The sequence below is a fragment of the Scophthalmus maximus genome, chromosome 9 (assembly GCF_022379125.1).
Source record: "Scophthalmus maximus strain ysfricsl-2021 chromosome 9, ASM2237912v1, whole genome shotgun sequence".
NCBI classification, from domain to species: Eukaryota; Metazoa; Chordata; class Actinopteri; order Pleuronectiformes; family Scophthalmidae; genus Scophthalmus; species Scophthalmus maximus.
Genome location: NC_061523.1, coordinates 17,123,239 through 17,141,705, shown reverse-complemented (window position 1 = coordinate 17,141,705; position 18,467 = coordinate 17,123,239). Strand labels below are relative to the sequence as shown.

Genomic DNA, 18,467 nt, shown 5'->3' with positions numbered 1-18,467 from the left:
TCCTTAGGTGCCAGTACAGACTGAGGTCAGTGTGTCTGAATGTCCTCACTCTGCAGCTACGGTTCAGGTGGAAAGTACAACCAATTTAGCCGCGATACCACTCAGGATCAATATGGCTTCATCCCCGGCCTAGCCGACGGGCCAATCGGAGGGCTGGCCAGGGAGGTCCTTAACAAAGTGGGACAGAAAATAAAGAAGGCGCAGACTCGACTGACCCGAGAGAGAGAGAAGAGGAAACAAGGCAAGAGAGGAGGTAAGGCGAGAGGACACCAGGTGAGAAAGAGATGACAGATCCACTATGTTTTTTTGTACTAAATAACTGAAGTACTTCAGATATGATTTCAAAGACATATTGATTGATACATCAGATACTTTATGAATTAAAACAGAACAGAACACTTTGTGAATGCATCGTCTCAACTGACTGACTGTTGAAAAAGGTAAAGAGGTACGTCCGCTGAAGAGAGGAAACCCAAAAAGCACATTCAGTACATGTTTAAATCAGACACGCAACAGAGGCTATCTACAATCAGAGAATATAACAGTGCAATAATGATGCTGCACTGAGCACGAGTCCAAAACTCAAGAAAATAGCTAAGCTGATAATATAAGGCTGTACAAATGAAAAAACATAAATCTTACCAAATAAAACCTACCAGTTAAGCTTCACTGGTATTAATGTTCATATTCTTTGTATTTTCCCTCATGTTTACACATGTAAATATAAGACAAACGTGGCTTTTTTTATACAGAATTTAGAAATTCAGAAAATAAATACATTTGCTGTGGCCTTAAAATTTAATCTCAATTGTGTGTATGCATGTGTGTGTGTGTATATATATATATATATATATATATATATATATATATATATATATGTATATATATATATATATATATCTCATATGTATTCAATTTCATATAAACAGGGTTCAAACCGATGAGGCTGATAAAATCTGCTTTATCCTGTGTATTCTTTCTCTCTATTTGTTGCCTCTCGTCCTCGCTGTGCCTTCAGTCTGCAGCTCTACACAAATTGTTGTGACGTTGAACTGTCCTTGCTGGTTCGAAAACAAATGCCCATTTCCACAGTATCACAGTGATTTGAAGGCCAGGAGTAATAGAGAGTGAATGCATAATGCTTTTTGTTTATATGAAAATAAATGTGTAATAAGCTCTTAAAAGTCAGCAAGTCTGAAAAGCCATTTGGTCCATTTTTCATCATTTTCCCCTCATGACAAGAGTCTTGAGCTGTTTTTAACGTCCGGTGCGGTACTCTTCACTTACACCCGGCGACACAGCATCCATCCCCTCATCCGTGGAAACAGGAACTTGAACGTGGGTTTTAAAAAGCACACATACACAATGCGTGATGTCAGAAGTCTTGATTTCATTGCACCATTTGGCATTTAGTCCCCGGGTTTTGGTTTGTCTCATTTCTCCCCTTTCAACATACAAGTCCAATGATAAGTAAGGTAAGACAATTACTAACTGGCACATTTGGAGGACAGAATCCCTGGTTTATCCAATGGCTGTTCTCCTGGAGGGGGAAGGTGTTCTGTGCGTTATGTGTGTATCTGTATCTGTATCTGTGTGTGCTGGGGTTCATGTCAACAGATTATTATTCAAAATCCTTTTTCTTAGAAAAAACTAAACACTAAAATTTGATTTTTAAAATTAGGCACGTGGTCACAAAATATGTGAGTAAACAATAAATCCTGAGGTTGAACTGACCAACCTTTAAGAGCAAAGCGCCGCGAGATCCCTCACTTCTGATCTCTGACCAGATCGTTGTGTTGGGAAAAGAAAACGGAGTCCATGGTCAAAATGGATTTACTTGTTGTTTTTTTGGTTCAGCTTGATGTGCGAGAGTCCTGCAGCCCTAAACGTCCGCAGGCTCTGTCTTTATCTGGATAAAGTTTGCAGGCAGTTGGACAGACAGTGGCAGATCCTGCAGGCCTTTGATTCCCTGGTCAGGCTGCAGGGACATCTCCCCACGCACCTCCAGCTCCTCCACAGGGGTCAGGCCCTCACTGGGGCTGCTGCTCTGGGAGTAATGTCCATTCATTATAGTTTCATTTGCAGCCTCCTGGCCATGGTTTTCACTGGTGTCAATGATCACAGTCCTGTACTGCAGCTCTGCCTCCCCTACCTCCATCTCTTCTTTCTCAAACGTGTGTGCCACCAGTGATGGATCGCCGTTCACCATCGACTGAAAGTACCTGGGGTCCAGCATCTCCTCTTTGACCTGCAGCCCGGAGAGATCACTGGATTTGAGCACGGTGGCGATTACGGTGCCAGGCTGCTGAGCCACCATGGTCTGCCCGCAGGTGGTGTTGATGGCAACCAGGCGCGGGAGACCGTTGAGGTTGGAAGCAGTGGAACTAATGACTCCTGGAGGGGAAGTGCAGACGGAGGAGGTGGAGAGAGTGGAGGAGCCCAGACTGGTGACGAGGAGCTGCTGCGGGAGGCCGTCCTCCAGGCTGTTGGCTCCACCTGCTAGAGAGGCTGTTTGAATGGTGAGCACATCTTTACCACCTGCTGAGTTGGAGGGCATGGAGTGGAGAATAACCCGCGGAGGGGGGGAGTGACAGGAGTCCCCGTTGGCCAGAACAGTGGTGAGGGGGACAGACTGAAGAGAGCCAGAAGATGTCAAGACCATAGGAACAGATGCAGGAGCAGTGATAGTCCTGAAAAGACAAAACAAACTGAATGTGTTCTGGTGTTCCTTCATCTCAGACAGAGCTGTTGAGCTAATTGAATATTCAGTTTGCATCTTTGCAAATATAGACAGGGATTATGTTTTAATGGAACCCTGTTGAGAAAGTTACCCAGTGCACAGCTATGATCCTAAACAGCAGAACTAATGCCCTTATTAATATAACAAACGGCGTTGTCAGCTGTGCTGCTGAAATCATTATTCTCCTTGATTCCTAACTGCACACTATATTTAACTGCTCAGAGGAAAAAAAGGCCAGATGACGGATAACACATTAATAATACAAGCAGTTCACACAACAAACACCTAAATTTAAAGCAAATCTGCACGACAACACAAACTGCAGCATGAAAGCGTCGACAAAAAGCTGGTGAAACGCATTTCTGACAAAAGAAAAATGAATAGTTCAAGACTCATGGAGTTTGTATTTACTGCAGAGCAATTGGATTAGATGGGATTATATCACGCAGGTTCTGTTGTTACTGTGTCTACCCTGGTGCATCAAGGGTTTAACCAAGTCGCAATCGATAATAAAGGGGTTGAGTCAGTCCAATTGCATGAATTTCAAGTGCATTCATGTGCTTGTGTGAACGAGTCATTTGACGTGTGTCAGCGCTGCACACATTTGTGTCTCCAATAAACAATCGTTTCACCTCAGAAACTCCTGTGAAAATGTTTTTGCAAACAAAACATCTTGTGGTTTCGGCACCTTTCAATACTGATGCAGGTTGACGCTGATATTGATATTTGACAGTGACAGAAATCTGATCGCGATATATCCAATTACACTCTCTTGCTGAGAGTTATACCGAGAAGTGGATACCACTGGGCACAAGACTTCTAGCCTACTTCTCAGAGTGGAAACATCTAGCAATAGTGTCTATAACTTGAGGAATGCGTGTTCTTCTTACCTCATAGCTTGTGCCTGATCGTGGACACTCGACCCTTGATTTGCCTGAAATACATGGAGGGACTGGAGGAGCTGCCCGGTGTGTCCGCCGTTAGCTTCCTGGTAGAGGAATTCATCAATCGGCTCCTTCTTCATCTGCTTCACGGAGACTTGGTGTTGACCGTGAGCCCTCCCGTGACCTTTGGGCCCTCCACGCCCCACGGACCTGCCATTGGTCGATCTCTGGCCACCGTAGCCAGCGTTGGCATCGGGGCCCATGTCTTCGTCCTCGATCACCACCAGATCAGCTGGCATCTCCTTAAACTGGTATACAAGCCGCTGCCCCTCCACTTTGGCCAGGATGCCTCTTTGATAATAATACCTATTGGAGAAAGTAGGTGGGAATGAGTAATAGCCATGATCCTCTGTCAAATCTAACAGCCTCAAAAAAATCTAAACAATCATTCCAGTGTGTTATTATTATTATTATTATTAACATGTCTGTGGAATCATGTCTACAGGGGTTGAGAGCTAATGTGCAGGGCCGTGATGCATTGGAAAATGGTGCTCCTCTGTATGTTCCTCTTACCTGAGAGCTCTTCCCATTGTCTCATAGTTCATGTCAGGCTTGTTCTTGTGTTTGCCCCACAGCTTTGAAACCGCTTTGGAGTCCACGAGCTTAAAAATGCCTTTCTCTCGCTGGGTCCACTTGATGTATTTGGGACAGGTGTTTTTATCCTGCAGCAGAGCCAGTAGGAATTCCCACAGGTAGATGGTGTTGCCTGCAAATTGGAAGGTGGTAAATTAAGTCATGTTTTTAACATTCAGGCACATCATATATTCACGGCGGGGCCTTAGAGCCATGCAATAGACATCTATAATTTATTTTGTAATTTTTACTTGAAAATGTTATATGGCAGCTATGGGGTTGGAGGAGAAACTGCTCTTTGTTGTCAGTGGTGTGCGCACATGTGGGGCTTGGGAGGGAATTAATTATACCAAGCCTGGGAGCAGATGACTCTGATTTGTGAGACACTGTGGCCAGAAGTGGTTAAAAACAGCAACACTCCCAGCAGTCACTTGAATCCCAGACACCATGACAGGGTGATGTATATCTGTGCACCTGAACCTGCCGTCTCAAGCCCCAGCGTCCCGTTTGTGTCACACTGTATCGTGCAATGAGTGTTCACACCGGGCAGCACTAGACTGCTTCTATCGGCAGAGCATCAGTGTGCCCTCCAGCCTGCAATCACTTCTGTTTCCCTGTGAAACACAGTATTCTGAGAGCCCCTCATCCATTAACTCAGCCAGATTCAACCCAGCTGGACTGCAGGGGTTGAGGACTGCTGTTGCACTGTCCACACGAGGAAACGGAGCATGAACAAGAGGAGGGGAGACCTTGATTTTTATTGGCTCATTGCAGAAAACCAAACCCGTTAGTGAGACTTACCTTTGCCCTCTTTGCTCTTCTTCCTGAGTGGCAGGTTAGGGGTGGTGATAGGGGAGCAGGGACGCACCGCCCGTGGCTTCCGCACTATGATTCAAATTGAGGGGTAGTGCATTAGGAGCCGAAAGGTCACAGTGGAATCATCCAATTACTACAACACTGAAACTTTAGTACAAGAGCTCATCCCTGTGTTCTCACAAGGAGGAGAAGTAACACCGTGCTACCTTTATTTTTTTTCTGAGGTTTCAAGGGACTCTTTTGGGGGATCTCATCCATGGATGAAGTGTCCTCGTCTAGGGACATGTCAAGGGCACTGCAATCCATCTGGTCAGGCCTCAGTGGGGCGTATGTCAGGTCTGATTCCAGCAGAGTGCCGTAGGTGTGAACTAAACATAAATAAGAGATACAGGAACAAAGACAAACCATGAAAAACACCAGAAGAACAAGCCTCATGCTCCAAATATGAACGATGTTGGATCAAAACAAATATGTCGCACCATTTTTGAAAGTATCAAAGATGCAAATGAACTTACTCATACGCTTCTCATCCAAAATGTTGTTAGGGGACTCCATGTTAAGAAGAGCTGCTGCAGCTTCACTCGTCTCTATGCTGTCCTCTCCGCCTGAGACTGTTGTCTCTGCGCAAAGACAAACCCAAATCATCAAAATCACATCCCTAACACCATCTTAGACTTCAGATGTTTTAACAGTTTCCGGTAAAGTTAAGCACAACACAGATGGTGAGATTCACATTTGTTTCATTATCAATTAAAAATAAAAAGAGATTTACATCAAATGGGTTGATTTTTCTGCCTAGTGCAGTCTTCTGCACATTTGCAAACTGTTTTCATTTAGACTCAGATGCTGACATACTGCTCCCTTTAAATCATGGTAAGGTAGAATATCTTTACCTGAGAGGTCCACCCCTCCCACCAAGATGGAAGGTTCCTCCACCACGTGTAGGGTGGTGTCCACCATGATTCCATTGGGCACCTCGTCCGAGTCCAGGCCTGAGTAGACCTGCAGCAGATCGTTTGCAGGCACCTGCTCCACGATCACCGCCGGAAACACTGACGGGTCGTCCAGCTGAGTGGGAAAAGGACACACACATCGACGGAGAAAGCTATGACATGCTGTACCGCTGGAGCTTCCGCTGGGAGAAAAAGGGACAGACGGTCTTTGCAAATACATATGTATATTTGCAATAAAACACTATTAATCCCTCTACTACGCTTCATAAATGCAATAAAAAATCCCCAGATGACATCAGATTAATGTTATAACCTGATCTGGTCCCTTATTTTTATTGCCTTGTAAAATATTGCGGAATCACACTCAATTTTCAGCTAATATGGAGGCACACGGCATGAAGGAGTACTCATTTCTGCGGCGCTGCAGCAGTCCGCAGGGACCCGCTGAAGAAGACAGGAACCAGATGTTTGATTTGGCCTACTTCTCCTGAGATGTTAATCTAATGCTGAGAAATTATATAAACCCAAATTAATGTTAATGGATCAATCATGAACTGCAGACGGGCACCTCCTCCATCATGTACTAAATGTGCTGTGGGAATTCCAACCTTGCCCTCTCATTTCAGGCCCGGCACAGCTTGGTGCAGGAAGGAGCACGGGGGAGTTCGGGAGCCAAACCGTTGAAGAACCACCGAGAGACACAACATACCTGAGAGCTCCTCAAACACATGGCCGTGTCAAGAGTGCTCACTGGGCGCTTGGTTCATGTCAATGTGAGGGACATGGGGATTTACTCAGTCCTTTCAATAAGAGTGTCATATGGTCCTCTAAATGTCTCATTCTGCTGTGTTTCTTGGTCCGGTTGACACACAAGCACGAGAGACGCCAATTTTGAAATGCTCAAATGAAATTAGCATTTTTTTTTCAATCCATAATCATGATTTTTGTTACAATTCAAAAAAGGGTCACCTCAGGATGCATTTTGGTGCAGAACCCCTCAGCACCAACTGACGACCAGGAGATGGCAGCAGACTACACTTCACAAAATGTGCTGAACTCATTTCTTTCACCATGTCAGAAGCAATCAGCTAATATAACTCCTTTGGCTACTTGATGAGTGGCTTCTAAATGTATAATGTGTGTCAAACGCACTGATATACATAAAAAAAAAAGAAGAAGATAAATTGTTCATTTTCACAGCACTGATTCTGCTCAGCAGCAATAGAAGAAGAATTTAATTCCCCATCAAAAAGCAGTTAAAAGGGCTGAAAAGTCATTTAGTCATCCATTTAAATGTTAAACTGTGTAGATCAATGAAACCACATTCTTACAGTGACAACCTGGTGAAAGGGGGAAACAGATAGACAAAAATAGTGCAGTAAGAAAAAAATGAATAAAGGCATATCTGTCTCTCAGCACAAGTGTCCATTGTTGGTTCGGACCTCGAGGCATACCAGGTGTCTGGGCCTTTGGTCGTGGGGGTGGGAAAGTGGAGTCAATGGAGTTAGCTACACTCCCATTCTGGCTACACTTTAACCAGGAAACTAACAGACCGGCTCATTATTTGGACATGGTGGTGGTTGGGCCTTCTAAGCGGCACCAGCAGTAATTAGCCAAAATGCACAATTCGTTGATCGTGTGCACTGTACATACGTTTGTGGGTATAGAGAAAGATGGCCGCACAAGGTGTCAATCGTAAATCTGAAGATCAGCACCCAACATCTCGTGTCATCCCAGCAGCAAAACCACATGGCCTCCTGGTACTAATAAAAGCCCTGGGTCTTGCTTTGACTACCGGCACTATCAGTGTCTCACTAACATACCCTGGATGTTTCCCATTAATCGGAGTCTTTGGTAGACATAGTATCAGATAGCGAGGCAGGGAGGCTACCGCGTCTCCTCGTCTGGACTTAAATGATGTTTGCTATCCTTGAGTGAGAGTCAAGTGTGTGTGTGTGTGTATATGTGCGTGTAGACAAAGGCCTTTCAACTATTGGTCTGCTGAGCTCCTGAAACAGCAGCACCTCCCACCCCCTCCCACCAAACACAGATTGTCCCACACCGTTTGCTGACAGAGCAAGAGACAGACTGAGGATGCTGTCTCCACCGCTGTTTTGATGTTTACTGGATCCTGTTTTTGCTGGCAACACCTTGAGACTATTCTCGTGTTATCATGTAAACTGAGCGTGGATTGGACAAATTTCAAAAAACGTGTCACAATGTGCAAGATAATAACAATGAAGGAGAGAAAGGTGTAACAATGTGAGAAGGTGGGGCTCTTAGGAGAAGTGGCGCCACACATGCGACAAAGTATGACAAATAGTATTGAACATTATAAAGGTTTTGAAAGCTTCTTCCTCTTTGTTGACTCAAATAGTATTTCTAGTAGGGAAACGAGTGATAAGAATCGGGCCTATTTACATATTCGAGTTCCCCATTCTGCCTCTGACAACAACGGCATCAGTGCAGACTGTTCCCTCCCGACACCCCTCTCTCTTCTGCTTTACCTGCCCAGCCACAATAGTCTGTACACTTACAACATTCTCAGAATCACCACTCGGTGTATGACGTCTGTTTCTGTGGCTTGAAATGTAGAGACATTACCTTTTGTTTCATATATTGAGTTAAGAGAACAACTTTTCGTGGCGGTCATTACATGATACGCCGCGGGGAGCTACTTATTGACTTTAAAACCAATATAGCGAGGCTAATCATTAAAGAACCTACTCTATGATATCACTCGCCTCCAAAAGCTTTATTATGGCCAAAATAAACCTTTACAACAGCCAGCAGAAACAAAATGGCCACTGTGGTGGTGAGTTAATGTGTTGTTCCTTTTTAGGGGTATTTCTAGGACTCTGTAAATAGGGGCGGACTGCTTGCATAACAGGTTAAGTGGGTGCAGCAAGGAACAAAACTGTGGCGCTGGAACAATGGAAGACCTTAAAGTGGAATCATCCCATCCCTTGCGAGAAGCCTTACAACTGGTCCGTCAGGTTAGGCCTGAACCAGTGTTATTCAGGCATCCGGTGACAATTTGTCACTCTAGATACACACATACAGATACTGGTACACATGAACACACATACATCCACACTTACAATCAATCCTGCTCCACAGGATTCAGTGATGAGTGTGGGGATGAGATAACTGCACACCTGACCAGGCAATGAAAAGACACATAGGCAAAGGTTCACATCGCATGCACACACAGTAACCTGTGTGTCGTAAACACATTCATGGCCAAGCCCCACCCTTTCCCTCCCACGCAACCCAGCCTAGCTGCAGGTTTTTCACTCTTTCCATTTCTGTGCTCCAAAGAGAGCACACTCCCTCTTCCCAGACCTCCTCTCTGCTCCATCCTCCCCTCCGCCCGCGTTTTCCCCAACATGTTCTCAGAGTTAACGGGCTCTGAGCCACAGAAAATCCTGCCCCATGCTGTTTACGCAAGTTTTTTTGTCCTGCTTTGAAAAGTCCCACATTTATCAACAAGACCTAACACAACACATCAAATGAAAGTTATGCTAAACAGCGACAAAGTATGGAAAAAAGTTTGAATGGTGGCTTCTCCAATGCGATATGTACCTGATTGATTTCGTCCATCCCATTGCTGGCAAATTCAAACACCAGTTCACTGGGCTGCATTGCAGTCGTCATGGCGGTGGAGTTCAGAGGGCAGCGAGCAGCCTAAAATATCTGACTACTCCGCCTCCTTCTCTGCGCAGATAGGGACTCAGCTTCACCTCACGACAAAATGTATTTCCTGTCGTCGACGTCCGCCTCCTCCTCCTGTTCTCTGACCTGCGTGGTTAGTGCTCTGAGAGAGAGAGAGAGACACCACAAGCCGAGTTTCAGAGGAGATCTGTGGCCCAGGTGGGAGCAGCCTCGTCCCTCTCCGATACAGAGGCTGGGTCCCTGGAGCATCGACACCTGGCAGAAGGAGAGAGACATGGCGATGGTCAGCAGATATACTGTATCATATCAGTTTAATGTCGCTGAGAGAAACGAGGGGCAGGGAGGAGCAGGGATAGTATGGAGAAAAGTGCAAGGGGCCTAAACTTGCCATTTGAATAATAGCAGACCTACACAGTTCCAGAGCAGGGGACATACTTTATCAGGGCTAGTGTCTAGTCCTCAAGTTTCAGGATGGGAATCCGATCGCTGGATAGTTCCTGCCTCACAACCCTTGATAAATTCAAAGCAAGTCAAGATCGAGCAAAAAAAAAGAAAAACAAAAGAAGAAGAGGTGCAACTGGTTTCATGCTCAATGACAATGAAGTTGTATTCTTGCAAATATTAACGATGGATATAATAACACAGATATTACTAAACAGATCTTCTGAAAATGCAAGAGCTGGAACAGCCTACTGTGCTTGTCGACACCTACTTGCACAGGACCACACAATCCAGTCTTGCCATAGGGTTCACACACACACACACACACACACACTCAGGGAGTTACTGCAATCCGAGCGGCGGGGGAGAGAAACTTGAGGTCGCCTGCTTGTTAGTTTTTGTGTGTTGAGGTGTGTCCCAACAGCCAGATACCCAAAGGCAGGTTTGGGGGCTAATGGATGGGAGGGGCAGATGCTGGGTTGAAGAATAAATGGATGAAGAGACCCAAGAGCCACACCCCCTCTTCTTTCCTACAGACCAAAGAGCTGGCAGCAGTAGAGAAGTTAGAGATAGCAATGTTTATTGCTTTGAAATGCCTGTGACTAATTAAGTTGCATACCAGGGCCACTTGTACAATGAAGGGGGAGGGGGGCGTAATAGGGGAGACGGTGACAGAGAAAGGGCACAGGGGGCAAACAAATGTCGATTTAATGCTTTGATTGAGTTAATGTTTCTGCTAAGCGACCGAACAGAATATTAACATGTGGCCAGGGTCTGGAACGAGACTAGTGTGCCACTGCAGTCAGTCCCTCCCTGCTGTGTCCGCTGGGCAGCGTCCATGCCCACCTCTGCTCGGGCTGGATGCTGCTGCCATCTGTCTGGAGCTCTTCACTGCCCTGGTCTCCTTGGCACGTTTGCGCCATGAGAGTGTGACGAGACATTAACAGAAACTGGGGCTTCTAAATGGCGGGCGATGTATAAATCATGTAACAAACAAAGGACAAATAACAGGGGGGAAAAACTGGGTAGACATGTGTCTGCCTGCAAAATGAGTATCCACTTACACATGGAACACACACACACATTTACAGCAGATGGCCTCATCTGCCCTCGTGAAGCTGGACCAAGACACCCCACGTGGGATAAGGCAAATGTGCCGTGGTCTGTATCACATGGGATCACTGCAACTGCCCTGCCCAGCCTCGGTGCCTCACCCCAGATCTGAGGAGTTCCTTGCACTAAACCAACAGAGCCTCTCAGTTCCCCTTTTTGAACTGTCATAGTTTGTGTTAGATTTATAGATATTTATGAAGCTGTCATGTGCAAGCATATAAGCTTGCAGGCTGGACTCAGGGCACACAACGAGAAAATCATCTGCATCCAGTCATTAGCGGGTTATCAGATGACAGGAAACAGACATCAAATCATATGATCATCACACTGAATCAAGACAGAATAAACTGCATTTCTTTTGTTTGTCTTTGTTTCATGTGACTCAATGCATCTTGTCTGCTGTATTCCTACTACAAACATATCAGACTGTGTCCGTGTTTGTGTGCGAATTTTTCTTCTTCATCCCTCCTCTTACAGTGCTTCATTGATCTGGATGGCCCAGTTGGCATGGTGCTCATGGCAGACAGGGATATAAGAGAGCCAGCCATTAGTCCGATGCAGCCTGCACATTATCCCCGAGCACATGACAACAGCTGCCTTGTCCCAGCACAGGGGCTGGGTTGTAACTGCAACTACTACGTCATGAAGAGGAGGAGAACAGCGGAGGGAGGGATTTTAATGGGATGTTAGTCAATGCATAATCATCTACAGAGCAAATAGACTGCCTGTGACTCGCGCTGGGTGGGGCCTTCTTTTGACAGACGGTATTTTAGTGTGGTTACCAGGCACGGCATCTCGGTTTGGGTCTACAGCAAAAAAATGTGCAACTGTGGTGTCCTGTATTTAAATCTGACACATGCTACATGTCACCCCAACCCCCCACCCACTCCCTCCTTTCAATTCCTAAGAGTACGTGCTGTTAAAACTTAACAAATAATGCCATCATGCACTGAAACAATCTGAAAAATGAATTGATAGACATTAGAATTCTAAAATCACACTCGCATCGGGCAACGACACACTTGTTGCCTTTCAACACACCCAAACATTGCTGCACATTGTCAGCATGTTTGTAGTCATGTTTCTGGCCATCTGTTGAATGTAAGTCAAATATTAAATCTCTTTTGCTTCTGTTTTTGGTCTCAACCAACTCCCGAGGGAAATATCTTGCTGCTAAAAGTAGTCACAAACTTTGTTTGTCGTCTACTTGGTGATGAGCAGATGCACAGCCAGCTCTTGTACAAGACAGCTGCTGTGCTATCAATGAACCAAAACAGTAAGTTGCAGGTTTTGCAATCAAAACAATGAGCTGAAAGACACTAAAATGCTCAGTAGACCTGAATGGGACTGGAGAGCAGGGTGATCTCCTTGTTAAATTAATTTCACAATACAAAATGTCATTTGATCCATTATTAGGATCAAACAATATTTATAAGTACAAACAAAAACCCTGATTGATTCACCCTGATTGATTAATAAATAAAGGCTCATAAATGTGAGATGATAATGTCACCATTTCCTAAAGTCTAAGTCATTGAATTCAAAATAGCGTGTTTTGTCTGAACAATAGTCCAAACAAATGTTTCTTCAGATGATTTAAGCAACCGTTTAATCACCGAAATTGCCGCCATTTAGTTGCAGCCCTACAGATAACCATTAATATGGTCAGCTGACAGTGTGGCTCCATGTGGCTTATCATGTGGCTTATCACGTGACCAAGATGGATCTCCAGGAATTACGACCGGCTGTTACAAACGGGCTGAGAGGGGTATAGAGAAAACCCCAGCCTACCTCACCCCTACAGTATGGTGACTGCCAGTCGCATAACAACCAATTAGAGTCGGGATTCATGAACAAATGGAGTATTCCCAGAAGGCCTGACTTCCCCCGCTTTAGTCTCTTCAGCTGAGCTCATTGTTGACCATGAAAGGAGGTAATTTAAGCCAATTGAATGACTATGCAATGACTCACCCTGAATGTGGTGAGTGCAAACATTGTGAGATGCGAGAAAAGGACCAGGGCAAACTTTACTTATCAACCATTTTCAGCTCGGCTTACAAATATGCAGATTTCCACAGGTGACATGATTGTTGAGCAGTGCTCTGGGAGGGTTGTGATACGACAGCGCAGGAGTTAAGAGGAAGTTGGCGTCTCAGACATGGAGACTTGTTCTTGGTAATTGAAAACTTTTTTCCCCCACACAGGTAGAGACGTTGACGAAAAGATTGGTAAAACTGACATAAATATAGGGTCTTTCTACACTTTCAAAGGTTTCAGAACAGAGTGATTTTGCCTTTGATCCCGTGACACACTTTAGAACCAACGGAAGACAATCTTCACGTTACATGAGTAAGGTTTAGTTTCCCCAGCTCAGCAGCGCAGAGAAACACCGATGTGCAAGATGGCAGAAAACGCGTGGGGCTTACCACTGCTGTGTTTTTGAATAGTTGTCAGCACAGACATGCTGTTTTTGCAGGATCCTCTGGGTTCCTGTAAAGGAAATGACTCAGTGATATGAGGCTCCAGCTCATTCCTGGAGCCCTGTGATAGCCCATATGAGCATTAGAGCATCCTGGTCATCATTTCTGGACATCGGTTTTCGACATGCTTTACCCAGATGTCATTGAACTGCCAGATGAAAAAGTACACACGGAGACAGTTTTCACCGCGGCTGCAGCACCGTCAGCACCATAGAAACTGTTTTTGTATACAGTATTTTTCGAAGCATTCAACATTTTACCCACCACGCACCGTTGCACAATACAGCATGTCTCGCCATGTTTCAAACTCCAACTCGAGTTTATTGAGCCAAATAAAGGAGTGCTTTCACTGCAATCCTGAGGCCACACCATGCGTGTGGCGATAAAATGGCAGAGGCGGGCACAGAGGCAGGCACAGACACTGCGTAACAGCATGCAGCTGCAGAGCGCAAGGCATCAGGAACACAGAGACGAGAGAGAGCACTGCGTCCCACCCAAAACCCGCTGTGTCAATCTTACACTAGGAGGCATTTGGCTCTGCCGTGGCAGGACCAAATGAAGAGTGAAAAAAGAAAAAAGAAACGTCACCTCCAGCAAAGGCTTTCAGAAGGAGAAAGGAATTTAATCTCATCTCCTGCAAACCTTGTACTTTTCCACTCAGGTTTAAGGCTCTGGGAGAAGGACCCTTCCTGTGTCAACAGTTGTTTGTGCCGTGTTTTTGTATGTTTTTGAAGATAGTAGCTTTAGTAGGATAATACGGTCTTGAGAACAGGGATGAAAGTTCATAACTGTCTCCAGAGATCAGATTCAGTTTTCATTCAAAAATGGACGTCAAAGGCTGCCCTCTGTCCTACATAGACTCTTCTAACATGCCATTTATGACAGCGCAATGTACTGGACTTTCTTGTTCAGGGCATGCAAGAGAAATACTGTCAGCCAGAAATAGCAGTGACATGTTTTAAAAAAGGATAGAAAAAAGAAAAACACAGCCACAAACTGACCTGTGAATCTTGCACTCACAGGAACAGCATCACTGAACAGTGGGTTCTGCTGCTTCCTGTCTGTTAAACCACACAGACGAAAATGTATTCCTCTGTGTAAGAGCGGAAAGTTCTCAACTCCCCCACCTTCCTTCTCCAACAACATGCTGTTACTCTTGTAGATGTGACGGGTGTGATACAGGTAGCATTTCCTACATGAATAATGTAGTAACTAGAAATATCTTCACGAGTGATAATGACTAAGTCTTGTACCCTGACACAGATTTGCACAGTATTTTTACTTGGTACACTCAATGGAAAACATGTTTTGCACGCAAATCTTTAAGTCCCCAGTATTTTGAGCATCATTTTGAGGCCCATAACTACAATTTATTAGGAAAGCAGACTGATAAGGCATTTTAAAACACCATTATGCCCTGTAGATGAGATAAGAGGCACCATTTGATATTCTCTTGCCTTCTGTCTTCTAAAAAACCTGCTACTCTCAAATGAATTCATAAGGACCACAACAGGACTCCACACCTGCCAACTGCAGACATCTCTCCACTGCAATGCTGTGACACAAGGCGTGCAAAAAGAGGTGACATTACTAACCCCCCACCACTCCTCACACACCTATATAGACATGCTACACACACACACACACGCACACACACACACACGGCTCTAACTTGGCCCCATGAGTCGGTTTCACACAAATTCTCAGAACAAACTACAAAGTTCCTGTCACACAGTTTTAACGTACAAGTCAGAGAAAAATTATAACAGCACACAGATGAGCCGCCTGTGCAACTAGAGCACCCCGCAAACTTTTTAAGAGCCACTGAGAATAGCTGCCCTACAGCACGTACGGGCCACTCACTAACAAGAAACTCCATCTGCCGGATTAACTTCTGCTTCTAGTTAGTGTGAACATGATAAATCTGGAAATGCGTACCCATACACATGCAAATCACAATCAATCCTTCAAAACTAAACATGTGTCAAGGTGGCAACATTATTGATGTCTTACCAGATGCGTAATGACTCCAGTACTAGGTTTTTTTCACAGAGAAGCTTGTTTTAAACTAAGAGATGCATCAAAACAGCAGCCTATTTCTATTGTGTGGCAACAGGCCACATGTCACAGATGGAAAGAACCATTGGGGTTGTGAAAACAGGACAGGAAATTGCAGCAAAGTTTTAGAAAAAGACATTTGCAACCTCAAACATCACAGCTTGAGTTGCAATGTGCTGCTCTGATATCTGCATGATTTTGTCCAGTCAAGTGGAGAGTAAGACTGGTCTAGCAAGGAGGGCAACGAAATCTACCACTAGTAATGTTTGAAATTTAAAAGCGCTGAGAGCCACAGCCAGGGCAGGCTAAACGTGGGAACCCTGCCCACTTACTCGCTGATTATTATTCTTTACTTTTGGCAGATCCAGGTATTTGAACAAACCAGAACTGGATCCAGTATGAATCTGATCTTAATTTTCCAGGCCAATCCATCCAAGCTCAAAGCCCTGACCTAACTACTAAAAAAAAGACTATGTTTACTCTAAAGATTCCAAAATATAACTTGCAAATACATATTTTTACATAAAAACACACAGCGCTACTCCAAACAATGCTATTTATTGTGGGTTCGTCTGATTTGAATGTGGTCTATGCAGGACATAGTGTAATATGTGTGGAGAACAGTACTTCACTATGTCCTTGTATTAAAAACCAATTGATCTATTGTTAAATGGACACTCCTTGTCATGTAACGTATCACTAACAATATCCTGGCATTGTGACTGTAGGTGTAACAGGGGGAAGTTAATGCCTGGAAATTAAGAGTCCAATTTAAAATACTTAATTTCCCACAGTACCAGGACCATGTCCACGTTACTCCTCAGCTGACAGATGTGGTGTCAAATACAACCCTGTTTTGTGTCATTAACTGAAGTTGTTTCTGAAAATCTATGGGATCTTTACTCTGACTGTGTCAGGTAAACGTAGGTGGTCTCAATCCTTCCGTCCGCTCTTGTGTCTCTGATAGATTACATCATTTCCTCTATTTCAAAATCCCAATGATTCAAATTAAAAACCACAAAAAGGTATAAAGGACATAAAACATGCAAGTCTGTGCGTGTGCGTCGGTTGCCTCAAACTGCACTGCTGATTCTTTTTTCTTTCAGACATATTTGAAATACTTCATCCTGCTGTTGTTCAGGCTGTTGTGTGGGAGCACTTTGATGCATGACTGGACTGGAAATGCTAAATTCTATAATTTTTAAACAGAAACCAAGCCTCCCCTTATATATGTACAGGAGGTTCTCTATAGATTAAAAGACAAATACAAAAATGTAAACCATGGCTTAATTCAAGTCCTGGGTTGTTTCTCAAGGACAAAGAACAGGTCTACTGTGCTGCAAACTGTACCTGCATATTCACACACCTAAATCTGATGTGTTTACATGCATACCAATACTAACATGTCAGAGCGTATGTGTACTGCCAGCAGCAACAGAGGAGATGATACCCACAAAAATACCAGCAGCATACCCAAGCTTAATTAAAAACAAGGTGAAGGATGACATTACTAATTCTTCCTTAAACCATAAACCATTGTGCCAATTTCCAGTGCTGGTAGCATTCACCAGATTATGTAACTTCCCACAACAGCTAATTTAGCTAAAGGGAGAAATTCCACTTGGAGATTATATACCGCGTGAACTTTGCAAAGATACTTTCCACACCAGCATTGCAGCATATACGACTTGGTTAATCTCAGGGCTCCGAGTCTGAGTCAAGGCTGGGAACAGGGGACCCAGCTGTTGCAAAGGAGGCTGCATACCAAACAGGTCTGGACACACAAGCAGGCTGATGTGTCCACCCATAGTCAGGCATGCAGCAATATCTAACCAACAACACGCCTAGAGAGGGAGCAGAATCAAAGAGGATTGAAACGATCTCATATTTCTCTGACTTGTCACACACTAAGGGTTGAAGCTTTTCTAAGAAGACAAAAATGTTCTAATGGAGATACACTATGAAGGCAGCGCCAGGCTAAATGCCCCCCCCCCCCTTGTCTTTATGCTGAACTAAACAAACTGTCAAAGAGTGATCATCTAAGTTTTCATTTTCCTATTCCCCAAAATGTCAAAGTACTCCTTTAAATCCACTACTAAACGTTGTCTTCTATTACATTGATCTATTACGTATGCTAATGTTTTTGTTGCTGTTGGGAAAAGATAAAACACTGTGAGACATTCTAATTTGCAGCTGATCGAGCTCAGTTTAACGGGTGATAGCGACTAAATCAGCTCTCCTCATCTGATCCCCCGTAAAGCCTCCCAGACAGGACCACTCACAGCTCAGCCCCTTCAAGACAGCTTATCTGATTTCACACAATTGAATGCTGGGTCAGTGTGGTATCAGGTATCACTGGCTAATGTTTCTATCTAATCTTGAAGCCGGTAAACGTGTGCCTCAGTTCTTGATCTCGGGACAGAAGCGCCGGGTCATTGCATTGTGTGATGTCAGGTGCACACGTCAAATGGGGTGAAGAGAAAAAACTGTCAAGCTATGTGACTTAACTTACTCACTTAACTACAACTCATGAGGTCATGGCAAATGTTGGGATTGCATTCTTCAGATATTACAACATAACTTGTACTTGTCATAATTGGCTGTAACTACACTGTCTGAAGTGCATTGATGATTTAAAAATTAGGATGACTACACTAATCCCTAATTTAGTCAG

The 18,467-nt window shown here is 44.3% G+C and overlaps 1 protein-coding gene across 5 annotated transcripts in view; it reads right to left on the bottom strand.

Moving 5' to 3' along the window:
• Positions 1 to 1,370: 1,370 nt before the first annotated feature.
• The window catches only part of elf1 (E74-like ETS transcription factor 1), a 32,964-nt gene continuing 15,867 nt past the window's right edge, over positions 1,371 to 18,467 (bottom strand). For 3 of the 5 annotated variants that reach the window (XM_035650396.2, XM_035650395.2, XM_035650398.2), the window contains exons 2-10: positions 9,612 to 9,956; positions 9,128 to 9,184; positions 5,967 to 6,141; positions 5,589 to 5,693; positions 5,280 to 5,441; positions 5,059 to 5,142; positions 4,198 to 4,390; positions 3,631 to 3,990; positions 1,371 to 2,690 (exon numbers count right to left, since the gene is read on the bottom strand). In XM_035650396.2, the coding sequence (XP_035506289.1) occupies positions 1,883 to 2,690; positions 3,631 to 3,990; positions 4,198 to 4,390; positions 5,059 to 5,142; positions 5,280 to 5,441; positions 5,589 to 5,693; positions 5,967 to 6,141; positions 9,128 to 9,184; positions 9,612 to 9,683 (2,016 nt within the window). In that variant the 5' untranslated portion in view covers positions 9,684 to 9,956 and the 3' untranslated portion in view covers positions 1,371 to 1,882. Of the gene's footprint in view, positions 2,691 to 3,630; positions 3,991 to 4,197; positions 4,391 to 5,058; positions 5,143 to 5,279; positions 5,442 to 5,588; positions 5,694 to 5,966; positions 6,142 to 9,127; positions 9,185 to 9,611; positions 9,957 to 15,748; positions 15,893 to 18,467 lie in introns of those variants that run through there. The other 2 variants (XM_035650397.2, XM_035650400.2) reach the window with 2 other exon arrangements.